The sequence below is a fragment of the Rhinolophus sinicus genome, chromosome X (genome assembly GCF_036562045.2).
Source record: "Rhinolophus sinicus isolate RSC01 chromosome X, ASM3656204v1, whole genome shotgun sequence".
Lineage (NCBI taxonomy): Eukaryota > Metazoa > Chordata > Mammalia > Chiroptera > Rhinolophidae > Rhinolophus > Rhinolophus sinicus.
Genome location: NC_133768.1, coordinates 12,035,134 through 12,050,092, shown reverse-complemented (window position 1 = coordinate 12,050,092; position 14,959 = coordinate 12,035,134). Strand labels below are relative to the sequence as shown.

The following is a 14,959-nucleotide window of genomic DNA, read 5'->3' as shown; positions in this document are numbered from 1 at the left end:
GAAGATACTGAGGGACAACTTAAGTTTTTGGGGAGTCAAAAGTTATACTCGGATTTTTGACTGCATGGTGTTGGTGCCCGTAACACCCTCCCGCCCCCCGCCCCCCCCCCCCACACACACTGATTGTTCAAGGGTCAGCTGTATTGTGATTTTTCTATTCAGTGTCAGGTTTTTTCCTTGATTTATTTTTACCGTGTTTCCCCAAAAATAAGACCTAGCCGGACCATCAGCTCTAATGCGTCTTTTGGAGCAAAAATTAATATAAGACCCGGTATTACATTATATAAGACCTGGTGTTATGTTATGTTATGTTATGTTATGTTATGTTATGTTATGTTATGTTATGTTATGTTATGTTATGTTATATAAGACCCGGTATTATGTTATGTTATAGTATTATATTATATAAGACCGGGTCTTATTTTAATATAAGACCAAATTTTTGCTCCAAAAGACGCATTAGAGTTGATTGTCCGGCTAGGTCTTATTTTTTGGGGAAACATGGTAAACACCAAAGATGGCTTTCACCCAGTTTGTATAAAGGTCATGTAGTTTGTTTAGGTTAGCCCTTCATTTTATAAGCAAACAGGGCAGACAGTCAGTGGATAAAGTAGATTTTCTATTAGCATATTATAGTTAGTTACTGGGACATAACATAAATATGTACTTGAATAATAATTGCTAAAATATCAGACATTGTGATTAATGAAGATGTCTTTTGAATTTTACTTAATTACTTGGCAAGCAAGGATTTTAGTTTTGACGTTTCTAAACCAAACTCTATTTATTCCTTTTGGTATTTGGTTTCATGAATACATAATTAGATATGGGGGTAAAGCCCAGAAAAATTGGTGCGTTATCCAATTTTTAATGTTTGACTATTGGAATTTAAAACATGTTTTCTTAACATGCCACTGGTACTTAACTTGATTCTTAAATTATTAAAGTGCAACATGCTGAGATTACTAAATTGACATTCTTTGCAGTACTTGGAACATTTGCCCCCACCATCAGTTAAATACTTATTTTAAGCTAGACTTTGGGGGAGGTGTATGAAGGGGAGTGGTACAGTTGGATTTATTTTATAAACATACATATAACAACAAAGGAAATACAGAGTGCATTTTCTTTGTAAAGTCAGGCACTTAACAGTTTTTCTCTGCTCTTTAATTTTGTAGAGCCAGAATGAAGAATGGGGAGGTTTGTCTGAGGATATCTTATGATAAAGAGCAGTCTAAGGCTTTAGTCCCTTTGAGCCCCAACTTATTTATTGGTAACTACTAAATTTACCATTTTTGTGGCATGGATAAAATGGGATGTTATGCAGACTGTTGCACGTGAGATGATATCAAGTCTTTGCTTGATTCGTGAAGATCAAATAGTTAAATACTGGGTATGGGGCTTTAACCCTCAGCAGTAGGTGCATGACGGTGTTGATCAGCGCTTTGAGATGTGTCAGCCTTTCTTTTTTATACTAACAGCATCATTTTGAAATTTGTGGGGGGTTTCCTTTTGAGCTTTGTTTGCTGTTGGTATTGTTTTTCACTAAAATAATATGAGAAATGAAATATAAGTGAGGTACCAAAAGCAAGAGTTTGCTTCTACTTCAAGATGATCCACTTTATGAATAGATTTACTGGATTTGCAGTTGTTGATTTGCCTCATCTAGAAAGTGGTGCTCTATGGAGAGTTAGTGCTGCTAAAGTTGGTATGTTTTACAAGTGCTGGGGCCGCATGATGTATCTTAGTACTATGTAACATCTTTCTGGAAGTAATAAATCTGTTGGAATGCATAAAAATGGAAAGGTAAGAATCTTATGAGAAAAAGTGATTTCTTTAAAAAAATGAATCTTTTGTATCTTAAAATTATTTTAAATACGTACTTCTTGAAGTATTTAATAATATGCCCTTTAATATGAAGTTTGGGGTTTTTTAAATTAAAATCTTGCTAACTAAGAATATTTGGGCATGCTAGTCAAACTCAAGAATTACATTGTTTTAAAACAGTTAGATGCTTTCACATATATGCAATAATAAAATTTAACAGGAGAAAGCATTTTGATATAAATCCTCTTAGATAAACTCCTGTAATTCCTTTGTAATTACCATTGTTTGTGTTAAAACCTTTAAGCCTAAGCCTTTTTCTTTTAAATTGGGTTAAAAGTTAACAATGCTGTAGTCTTTTATGCCGACATATTTTCATTTTTTTATAGGTAAACTTGATTGGGGTTTGCTAGAACAAATTGTGGGTGAGGTTTGGTTACGTTAATGCTTGAAATGGAAAAATACAGAAGAGCAGATACAGAAAAAAACGGAAGGGAGAACAAATCTTGCCTTTGTCTTTACATTTAATAAGAAAAGAAACACTTTGGCCAACGTCCTTGGTCACTGGTTTTCAGGTTGTAATCATTTTGCTGTATGTTTATGTGTTTTTTGAGCTCTCTTATTTCTCTGCTTTTCAGAATTTTGATCCTCTCCCCACCTTGTTATTTGATTTTAACCCAAGAGCCAACTCTTGCTACTCTGGGCTATTTGTAATAATGAAAAGTTGAAATAATTTAAAATATTGAGTAACTGTAATTCTGATATTCAAAAGTATTTGGCAAGAATCCACAGTAATAAATACATTTTTATATCACAATAGTTATGTTTACATAAACCAAAAGAAAATTTTGTTAAATAATACTCTTATTTCTTGTTTTGCAATTCACATTTCTATTCTTCCTTTTTTCAATGCTGATCCTGATTTACTAAATTGATTGCATAAGCCCTAGGATTGGGGCCTACAGCGAGCATATTACTAGATGTTGGTGATGATTTTTTTCTTTGAAAAGTACTTCCTGAAAAATTTCAGGGTTTGAGTTATTTTTTTCTCTACTGACACATTGTTTTCTGTTTCCTCTGTTGCCTTTTTTTTTTTTTTTTAAATCCCCATTATAAAAAAATTTACAAATACAGGCAGGCACACTACAACATAATCTTACCTCCCAACCAGAGACAATTAGATAAACTCAGTGGTTCTCAACTGAGGTGGTGGGGCAATTGTGCCTTCTCAGACACATTTTTGTTTGTCACGGTGAGGTGCTACTGGCATCTAGTAGGTTAAGACCAAAGATGCTGCTAAATATCCAATAGTGACCAAGACACGAATTATCCAGCCTCAAGTATCAATAGTGCTGAGGTTGAGAAATCCTGGTTTAATTTAATACTACGGAATATGTAAAGATTCTATTTACATTAAAGACTGCTATGTCTTTTCAATATAATATATAGTCCAGAGTATATATGACTAGCTGAAAATGAATCAAAAGTAGAAGGGGAAAAAACAATCTTAAGAATTATGAAAGGAGGACAGATGTGCTTAAGAACATGTAAATGGCTGTAAAAATCACCTCTGATTCACCAAAATTACTTTTACTTGATAACTAGTGCCTGGGGAGATAAATCTATGGTTGACTTTAGCACCTTAACCCATAGCAAAGCTTTTGGGATGTCGCTATGTAATTTAATTTCCTCAACAAACACCAAATCTGTTAATGTCTATTAATGTAACTGAGTTTTTACCTAGAAGTAGAATTGAATATACCCTGCAGGCAGTTAGAACACTTTTGAATTTTCTGCTTATTTCCCCATCCACTTTAGGGATTTCATAATTTCTTAAAGGAGAACTGAACTAGTTTAAATGACCAGAATTTGCACCTATAGACTTTTATTGCATATTGATTTTTGTTGGGATTGTTTTGTACCAAATTAGCCTTAAAGAATTTACTTAGTAAAGATGTTTAGAGTTTGAATATTTGAAATTCAGTAATTCAAAGAAATCTTTTATGTTTGGAAAATCCTGATTAAATTTAGGGCATTTCAAGTTATGTTCCAAATGGAAGATCAAGGCAAATACAATATAATTACCCTAAAATACGCTTAAAAGTATTTCATTATAGTCTAAAGTTGTATTTGCTAATTTTTCTTTTTTTATTTAAAAAGTACAGTTAACTTCCAGAGAAAATAATTTATCATAAATGGGTTTTAGAGCTGGGTTTATAAAGATGTAGCTAAGTTATCCTCATCATTATTTTTAAGACAAATTTAGAAGACAAGTATAATAGAAATAGATCAATAGCACGATAGAAAAAGACAGCAGTAGAGATGAATAAGTAATTTACAGGCGAAAAAAGAGACAAATGGTCCTTTTACTAAGAATATAAATTAAAATATCAATTAGACCTTTTTTGGTTTGTTTCTTGGATTGGAAAAGATGAGAAAGACTCTCTTGTTTGCTGTTTGTGAGCACTTGCATTCCATTTTGGAGGATTAGTTTGGTGATATCTATTAATGGTTAAATGTGTACACCTTTTGACCCATCAGTTACACTTCAAGGAATTTTATCCAACAGAAATATACGAATGTCCCAAGACACATGCTCAATATAATATTAAGCCATTGGAACATAGACAAATACCTGTCAATGGGAAATTAGGTTAAGAAAATTACAGTATGGCCATACATGAAACCGTTACCTGTAAAAGAAATGATCAATTTCTATGTAATGATATGGAAAAGATACTCAAGGTATATCAAGTGAGAAAAGATCTAGGAGCAGGATGTTAACTTAACGGTATTCTGAAAATGTTCAAGCCTCCCCGCTTTTCTAGAAGTGTAAAACAAGCATGCATTTTAAGTGTATTTATAAGTAAATTTTTTTCATTTATAAAACTTTTTGAAAAAATGACAATGTGTGAATAGAAGAGTACATGTACATGGTGTTGGTCCATTAGGTAAAACTAGAGTAGAATTTGCTAAAAGGAAAGTTTCAGCACGTAAAATGAAGCCCTTGTATGCAACCATTTTAGATGCTAAACATCTGGTGCAACTGTATTGCTATTGCCATCCATTTCTAACTTAATGAAAACAATCACTTGGCTTTCCTAGTGCCTCACAATTGCTTGTGAAATAAGAGTGACGCCATGAGCCCTCTCATCTAAAAGGTACCTTACACGCGTAAAGTGCTTTCAATTCTTCTCTTTTTATTCATTGCTAAAAATAGATCTTAGTGAGTTTGGATACTCTCCGGCCCTTTGGTCTTCAGCACAAGGAATAGGGTTCCAGAGTTGAGAGTAAGGACTTTGTCACAGAATTCAGTGAGGGGCAATCAAAAGGACCACTGCATTCTAGAACATGAAGGACAAAGGATACTACTTCGTAGTGCAAAGAATAATGAAGCCCTTTTACAAGAAAACCTGGAGTAGAGCTGTAACTTCAAATTACATTTATTTTTCATTAAATGTAAATTATTTTCTCTGACTACATTGTGTACTAGAAAGAGAAAATCAGAGACTAGGTTTTCAATTTTGGATCCAGTACCACTAGTTTACTTAAGCACATCTCATCTCAACAAGAGTTAAGCCTTCAGATAATTGTTAGCTTACCAGTTTTTGTTACAGTTTTCCCAGATCACTTTACTTCGAGTCATTAGCCTAGTATGGTGAATGTTTGGAAAATTTTAAGGTAGTAGGGTTTGTCTTTTCTTAGGAACATAGGTGGTTTTGAGAATAGGTGTAACTTAATTCCTCTCTGCTATTTTTGTTATCCTATACTTCTCACTATGTCTGGTCCTTGGCGGGGGTTGGGGGGTGGGATTATTCTTAGTATGGAGGAAAGTTGAATGTGCTTATATACTACAGAGAGGGAGCTATTGCAGACAGCGATGGAATACAGGAGTAGTGTAAAGGGAAAAGTATGTCTGGAGTGTGAATGCGAGTGGAACAAGCATTGGTCTTGGGCAAGATGAGTTTTCTTCCTCTTTTGTTAGGAGGAGATAATGAAGTAAAGCTGTAGATTTTTTCCCCTCATGAGTTGGGTGAGTGAAATTGAGAATGTTGTCATTTTCTTGGCTTTGAGAAGCTACATCAGCTAGTGGAGAGTTGCTGGGGACTGAGGAGAAAGAGAAGAGGTAGAAAACTTGAAAGTGTTGAGGGTTTGGAATAGACTTAATGGAGAGCAAATCAGTGATGAGCAAAATGATTGAAGGCCCATTTCAGGTTGAAAATAATAAATGCTGAATCTTTATTCAAAAACTAGGTCTCCAAAGAATCTGTACTAAGGACAACTTTGTGGTTTGTATTTGTTTAATACAACTGAATTAATTGTTTTTTTCTTTTTTCATTCTGGCCTTTATTTCCAGGTAATGTAAGTCACTATTTTAGTGTATTAAGAAACTCAGTTTGCTGGGTAACAGAAGATAATAGGTTCTAGTTCTGCACAAGGCTCCTTGTCTGTTATGACAGACTTTACTGTCACCCTCTGCAATTCTTAATTAATTATTCCATGACTCATAAGATGTACTGGTGGTATGAGGGCCCAGAATACTGGAGTTATGTTTAATCCGCCATAATAGTTTCTTTGTGAGAAAAAAATAGCTGGGTTAATTATGGGCATTCTATTATTTAGTTAAAAATCAACCTTAAATATTAGTGGTCATTAAGGCATTTATAGCATAACTTTTTCGGAACCTAACAGTCTAAACTGGAAAGTTATTTAAAGCATGCTATCGCAACTTTAAAGAATACATTGTGGTAAAAGAATACATTTAATTTTGTGCATTTTAGAGTTTCTTTTCTTCTTGAAGGATGTTTTTTCACTAATGAGGGTTTTCTCTCCCTATGAAGACTATTTTTCATAATTGATGAATGCTAATTTCTTATTTAAGTACAATAATCTGGATCATTGGCTGTAAAGAATAGTTTGGTTTATCATCAACCATTTCCTTTCCTAAAGGTAGTAAAAGGTCTGTCACCTTTGAGAATTGTTCCTATAGAATTATTTGTTCTCTTTCATATTAACTCTCTTCTGGGGAGGAATGGCTGTGTACTCAGCCCTATTTGGGGAACTATTTCTCTCTTAATGGGCATAAACTCTCCGTGGTTGGTTTTTACATGGTGTGCTATAAAATTTAAGAGAGGAAACAAAAAGATTAAAAGCTATAACGTAAAGCCTTAAAGAATTGGTATTATTTAGGTGAAAGGTTTATTTGACAGGCTTTAAACTTTTCTTCTCTCCAGAAAACAGATAATGCGTGTCACAGCAAGAGTTTCATGGGGTGTAAGAAAGCATACCAGAATATGTGCTGGAGTGCTGACATGCATCAAAATGTAGGATATGTAGTTCAGTTTATAATTACAATTTTGTCAAGTTTCTTATTTATATTTTAGCACTATCTGAAAAGTCTAATTACATTAAATCCCAAGGGACAGTCCCAGTTACTTCATTTAACTAGTATTTTCTTAGGGAATTTTTTGCTCTTTTAATGACCCATCATTTATTTTTTTTACACAGAGAATATTGAAAGAGGTTCATTGACCAAAAAGAATTATTAAATACTGTGAATCACTAATGCCATTGGTACAGATATAGAATTCCCCTATGAAAATGAGAGTTATAAGAAAATGAAGCATTTGGGGGTTTATTATTATTTTAACTTGCTGTTTAATTCCACTATAATCTATTCTGAGTAGGGGAAAAAGACAATTATCTCTTTAAACTGTTTAGAAATTATCTGAGGATTAAAATTTAACTGACTTTTCTCCTCAGACGCTTTTGTATTTTATGGTTATTGTATAAGAGATGTTACATATTTTATTGGAACAGTTTACATGACTTTGTAGCCTAACATTTCAAAGTGCCAAGTTGAAGAAATATTAAAATGAGGATATTTTAAAAGCACTCAAGCAAGCACTTTTGAACTTTTAAGTCACAAGCCTTTTTGGTGGGGATATCATTCCTTTGAGAGTCTGATAATGAGTCTCAGGAAAATCTGTACATAATTTTACCTCTAGTTTCAGAGGGTTCTTGGGGTCCCTAGAAATCCGTCTCAAGATACTTAACAAATTTGTTTGGAGAGTTCTTTAAAAATCTCTCTTGAGGATATTTAAAAAGTAATATCCTTAGTCTCAAAGACATAGTCTTTGGATATTTTTTTAAAGCTAAATGAACTGTTGAAAACCTCCATTGCTACTTAAAATGCCAAATAGGTGACTACTTTTCCACTTTTTCTTGGGAAAGATTTTCCTTTAGGATCTCTAAGTGTTTCAGTCATCTTAGGATGTAATGATTTTCATTAAGGGATTAAATTCTTTACTTCATGTAATAAAATCCTGATGAACTTAAATACCGGAGGAAGGGAGTGTTCTAACTGAATTTTCTGTTAACTCAGTGGTGACCAGGTTACTTACCTGGAAAATCTTTTCAGTGTACAGTGTATTATCAGTAAATACAGTGTTTAGGATTCTGTGGGATGTAGGGTCATCATTTTGATTATCATTATATACAGTAAATAACAGTTGAATCTGAACTGGACAGTTGAGAAGTTAAATCTCGGCCATAAACCAAAGAACAAAAACAAACAAAAATTTAAGTTTCAGTTAAGTTGTCTTTACTGTGCATTAAATATTCTAGAAATCTGATTGTGTCTATGTCAGTTTGTATACTGTGTGTAAGAACATATGCATTTCTTTTGTAGCCACGTCATGAATATTTTAATGTCCCTGTGTACTAAATGACTACTCATCGTGTATGCAGAATTTCACAGAGGAAATAGAAAGCTGTATACTTATGAAAGAAAATATCCTCAGCTTGGTGACTGTCTTGTATAATAATGATAGATCATTTCAGAACCAGTACCTTTACCATTGTAATTTTTTTCCTGTTCCTATTCTCTCCTGTTTTATTTTCATTCTATATGTGACTTTCATATAGCTAATTCCTGCTTGCAACTGGTTTAATTTCTTCTTGAAAAAATATGACCTATGAATGTTTTGAGTAATATTTCATCTTAAACACATACATGTTGTCATTTATGAACCATTTGGTAATCTTGTAAGAGGACAACCTAGCAATTGTTACATTACCAAAGAAATTACAGCTCAAATGCTAGGTCTAAATAAGTAGTGCCATAATTATAGTGTGGTTTGATCTTCAAACGTTGAAAAAAGAAATGAAACTGTATTTAGTGTGACTGTATTACAGTCTATATGAGCTAATGTGTTCTAATGTATCACTAAAAAATCTACCATTATATCATATTTAAGGTAAAACATTCAATTTTTAAGAAAATTGTAATGCTACATTATCAAATCACATTTGTGATACATAATATCAAACAGTCCCTTTAAGAACTATCAGGAAGCTATGTCAGAAAATCTCATCTGCAATATCTATTCACTAGTAAGTAACCCTTTGAGAGTATTAATACTGCATTTATATAATCAAAGTTCTAATACTTAGTTTACTTATATTTTACTAGTTATAATTTCATAATGTTATCTCTGAATATTTAATGATTTGTTAAGTATGGTTTTTTGTTTTTGAATATTAAAACTAATATTGATCATTATTGTGTATGCTTTTAATAAAACATGCAACATATTTTATTATAAAAGGAAACGTACCAAATAATTCATTGTTTATATCTAGAGAGTTTAAAGCCTGAGTTAAGAAAGCTGTTCTTAAACAATAATTCAAAAGAAGCTCAAAGTGCTTTACCATTGAAAGGACCTATGAAAATGTGTTAGGCAATTGTGCAGGTCAGTCCTTGCCATTCGTGTTGTGCTGCATTACATGTGAAGCCCTTGGCTGGGCTAGCAAGTGAGAAGCGCAGCATCACACACTGAACATTCGCAAACGTGGGTCTTTTGTCTCCATGTTTTCCCTCCATGTCCCCCTGCCCCACCCTGCAACATATTGTCTGGTTTTAATGCTGCATAAATACGCATTGTCTCATGCCTGTTTCTTTGGATGCTGTGTGCTAAGCTGTAACAAGTGTTGCTGCTTTTGTTACTTGTATACAGCTGCTTGCTTTAAATTAGTACATTCGGAAATAGCTTTCCTTGCATGTCTAAAATAAAAATATTGCATGTACTTCGTCTCATGTGAATGACTTTTTTCTTCTCCATCCTTTTTGCTAATGTATTTTACATTTTAGTTTTTCCAGGTAATTTTTTTAATCGTGGTGAAAAACATCACAGAATTTACCAGCTCACCCATTTCTAAGTGTACAGTTCAGGAGTGTTAAGCACGTTCACATTGTTGTGGAACAGATCTCACCCTGCCAAACCTACACTGCACCCATTAAACAACAACCCCCCATTCCCTCGCTCCTCAGCCCTTGGCAACCACCATTCTACAGCCTGTGTTTCTGTGAATTGGACTCTGGCAATAGTTTTTCTAGGTAATTTTGAGCTACAACTTCAGTGTGAACATGTGAAAATTACATTTTATATTTTAAACAATTCATTAAGAAGTAATGTACTACTTTGTAACATCTCAAAGGAATAAAATGTGTAAATGATTCTTTGAAACTAGGCCTTTTAGAAGGACAAATATTTTAAATAATGCATATTTGATAAGCAACATGGTTCTCTTCAAGAAATGCTGTATAAGATTCTAGGAAGTGAGCACGTAGGGGAAATCTGGACAGCTCCAGGAAGTAGGATGGGGGACAGTTTTACACGGGTAAACTAAGATTAACTCTAGGATTCAATGTTAGCATCCTTTTAATGAATACATTAAAGGTTGTGTGACATTTTAAAAAATTGTTTAACATTAAATGGAAATGATTATTTTTAAATTGTTTCATTTAATATATATGTGATTCAGATGTCTTGCAGTGTATTTAATGTTCAAGGCTCAACATTATAAATGAAAGATTGGCTTATATCGCTCTTGGAGTGTGACATCATTTCCATTAGACTGTTTTTAAAAATTATAATGAAAACACATACAAATAGAATAGGAGCCCTTGTGTACACATCACTTAGCTTCAACAACCATCAGCTCACTACTCTAAATACTTATTTCATCAACCACCAGCACCCCATTTTGCCTTGGCATTTTAGAGCAAGCACTAGACATCCTATTTTTTCATCTGTAATACTAAAGTATGTATCCCTAAGAGATAAGTACCACACCCCCAAAATTAACAGTAATTCCTAATATCTTTTTCCTGGTTCAGTGTTTCCTAATTGTCTGCAAAATACATTTTTATAATCAGTTTGTTAGAACCAGATTCCAAACAAGGCTCACAGTGTATCTGGCTGATGTCTCCAAGTCTCTTAATTTTTAACAACTCCCGCTTTTTCTCTCCTTGCCATTTTTTTGTTAAGTCACTTATGCTACAGACTTTCCTCCATTCTGTATTTGGCTGACTGAAATCTCGTGGCTACGTTTGTTTTCTTATCCTCCATATGTATTTAGATCTGTAGTCTGGTTCGATTGAGGTTCAATTTGGGGGGCAAGAATACTTCATAAAAAATAACGTTTTCCACCAAAGCTGAATTTTACCCATTTTTCATTAACAAACATACTAAAAGGTCATAATGTGAACTTTATATAATAGAGAGTTGGTTTATAGTAGTTCGTTTAGTACTAAATGCTAAATACCTTCATTTAGATTTCAACTGTGTAATGCTACCAGCTAACCGATTTTTGAGTACTTTCTGTAAGTCAGGCACTAAGCCTGTCTCCCTTAATCTCAACGTGAAGGTAAGTTCTATCTTTGTTTCCCAAAGAAGGAAACAGACCATAGAGTTTAAGGTTAACGTAGTGCTTTACATACAATTAAATCTGATGTATGGATTTGTGGTTTAATACGATTTTTCTTTTCCTTGTTTTGTGCTGTACCACAATTAGGATGCAAAAGTAAGTTATTATTGAATACTAAAAATTACATTGTTTTCCTCCATTAAAATATACTATGCCTTTTAATTACAAAATTATTGATAGTAATACCTGATATTTGACCTCCTTGGTCCTTTTTTTGTGATGTGCAAAATCAGCTACTTAGGGAAATTTTTAAATAATTTTTTTTCTAGATATGCCTGCTTTGTCTTCCTTTGATGTTTAAAAATATGAGTATTGGTTGTTACATAGGACAAAAGTGCCTTTTGTCCCAGAGCATTCTTTCTGTATGTTGCCTACACAGAAGCCATTGGTTGCCCTGGGGAGGTCTGGGAAGGTGAGTTTCTGAAGCCTTGCTGCTGGGAACAGTTAAGTCAAAAACTGAATAAAAACTCAGAGGAAGACATATCTGTTAAATACATATGACCCAAGAAAAGCATGGAAAACAAAATTATGTTAAGAATCGGGAGAACTCGGGGTTTTCCTTGCTTTTATCTAGGGGAGGTTTTGAATTTTAACACGAGCAATGATTTCTTAAATTGCCAGTGGGTTTGACTGCTTTTTGTGTCACAGCAACAATGCCCACCCAGCACATTGGTAGGTAATCAATAGGTATTTAATGCATGCTGAAAATACCTGTGGTCTCCAATGTTCCGGGTGCAAAAGCCTACACGAGCACTGGCTCTAAGTAGTAGAATACAGCCATGCCACTGATCTGCCTGCCTTCTCTGAAACTTGCACGTCCTTATGTGTCAGTTTCACCTTCTCAAGCCACCCCGGATCTGCTTACCAGAGTCTCACATTTTCCCTCCACAGGAAGCCGAAACCCCACGTAGTGTTCTTGAAGAAATTGGACTGACATAACTCTCCTCCCTTGTTGATGACTTCTTGTGGCATTTCACACACTGTAGATGGTCACTGCCTTCATGTCCATGTTAGCTAATGGTGTAAGATGACGTCTTGTCAGTATTACTGTTTTGCTAAGCTGCTTCATTCAGGCCTACACAATTTTTTTTTTAAAGGGAACTTTCGTTAATCAATTGATAACAAGGGACTTAAATATGAATTAGAATGATACAGAAAAAAGTACCTGGATGTTTTAAGGATTATAGATAGGTCTGTTTCTTTTAATCTGATTATGTATATCTGAAAACGACACAATCAGGCAATATACATTTATTACTGTCTTTGGCAAAGGAAACTTTCGAAACCAAAGACTTTGGTATATATGAGAATAAAGGGAATTGACAGCACATGTCAAATGAATGAAAATTTAACTATGTTGAAACTTAACCAAATTTATACCAAAGACCCTTATAAACTACATACCTTAAGACAAAGGGAATACACATGACTAAATTGGAATTATGCTGTTTTACACTAAAATGATTTCTTAGGCATTTCAAACCTGGGACGAGAACAGAAATTGACTGTTTCAATAACAGTGAGCATGTTTTCAGGCCATAATCATTTGGTCACTTAGCTGGATTGGTTTTGATGCCCCCAAATAAATTGGAAATGTTGACTTACCAGGAATTCTTCATGACAGTATCTTACCTAAAATGTGTCAGTCTCTTCACAAAATGTTGGGTAAGTTGTTTAAAGCACGAATATTGCTTCTGGGAGGCTTGTTACAGCCAAATTTATTTTGCTTTCCCCTATTGCTGCCCTCCACTTAGAAGTGCTGCAAACTTAGGGCAGCTTCCTGCCCTTCCATGGCACTGCCCAGTTATCAAAAATCTTATAAAGACACACTACCTTTCATATGAAAATGCGAGTTGAATGAGGTAAAATGGCATTAGTGGGCCCTATATTTTTTAAAGCTGTTTCGATGTCAGTTTTATACATACTTCTACATATGTAAATATGTCTTCACAGTTTACAATTTCATTTGTATCTGCTGGGCTGGATTAAGCTTTGTTGTGATTGTGACCAATATTCAGGCCACACGTGCACTGTCTTTATCACATCGCCAATTGTAATAAATGTTCAGCATACACCACTGTAGTGTTTTTTATGTATCTCCAAAAGCTTGTCAAACTATGGAGAGCTGCTGAAGGAAAAATTTTAAGTTTTTTTCAGTAAAATGTTGAAAATTCACCTCCATTTGAATGTGGTGGTTGTTAAAAGCACACACAAGATAAACGCCAGAAGATTTAAGGAGTCTTCATATACTTCAAGCCCATTAAAAAATAATGTGGATTCTATGCTACTGAGAGCTCATCTACACATTTTCAATCAATAAATGCCGCTTTTAAAACCTTAATGCACTTGACTTTTCTACTCTTTCTGAATGAACAACTCCGATTACGCCAGGTAATCAAAGGTATTCCAAATTAAGTGTATCCTACTCCCAACCCTCTGCACCCCGTGAACTGGAGGTGCTAGCACACTCACCAAATGGACTGATATTTGCAACCACGGCCTCACGCAAGCAGCAAATGAGAGCTTAGTTAAGGGACCTACTAACTACAGATGGGAAGTGTTACATACTAAAACATATATAAGGATGAGGAAACTACCATAAAATTAAGATGCTGGTCTAACAAAGGTACTTGTAGACTTAAAGGGCCTCCAGTGCACTATTTCATTCATTGAAAACAGGCCTATGGGCTTCTGCTGACAATGCAGAGTTGGAATTTTTGAATCATAAATGGTAACCAGGTTGTAAGTTTAAAAAACTATAATAAAGTTCAAGACGGACATTAATCAGGATAATGAGCCAGTCAGTGGTTTAAAAACTGCTCCTTCCCTCTATACCACACTGCCTGTTAACACTTGGAATAGTCACCAACATCTCATTACCTTGAGCACAAGCTGGGGTTTATCCACTACTCAGCTTTAAATACCACGTTTAACTGTATATCTGGCTTATTTAGGAAAAGATTGAAAAATACTGAATTTAGTGATAATTCAGCATTAGTGAATGTGGTAGATAATTACAGGAGATTTTCAATCGTTTGTAGGATAAAGCAGGCATTTAAAGTCTGGAACAAATCAATTTTTAAAATAAAATGTTTTCTGGGATACATACTTCCTTTTATAGACTACAGATTAAAGCACTCTCATTTTCAATAGCTACCACTCAGAAATCCCAATGTTGAAGTCTCTATTCCTATTTCATTTCTGTTAACTTCACTATTTTGTATATCCTTAAGTCCTTATTTCCAAATCTCAAGTTGCCAAATGCTACTCTGAAATTCAAGATCGCCAGTGTGTCAATGGAAAGGAAGTTACTAAGAAAATTAAAAATTTATGAGGAAGCATGGAAACATCTTTTTAATGATCT

At 34.1% G+C, this 14,959-nt stretch overlaps 1 protein-coding gene across 8 annotated transcripts in view; it reads left to right on the top strand.

The window, feature by feature from the left end:
• Positions 1-13,936, top strand: part of AP1S2 (adaptor related protein complex 1 subunit sigma 2) — a 30,032-nt gene extending 16,096 nt beyond the window's left edge. For 2 of the 8 annotated variants that reach the window (XR_002138551.2, XR_012493556.1), the window contains exons 5-6: positions 1,179-1,273; positions 12,487-13,936. Coding sequence is in view for 6 of the 8 variants with exons in the window: in XM_074324336.1 (XP_074180437.1) it covers positions 11,865-12,007; positions 12,487-12,529 (186 nt within the window). In the remaining 2 variants the exon portion in view is untranslated. Of the gene's footprint in view, positions 1-1,178; positions 1,274-8,515; positions 9,913-11,864; positions 12,008-12,486 lie in introns of those variants that run through there. The other 6 variants (XM_074324336.1, XM_074324335.1, XM_074324337.1 and 3 more) reach the window with 6 other exon arrangements.
• Positions 13,937-14,959: the final 1,023 nt, after the last annotated feature.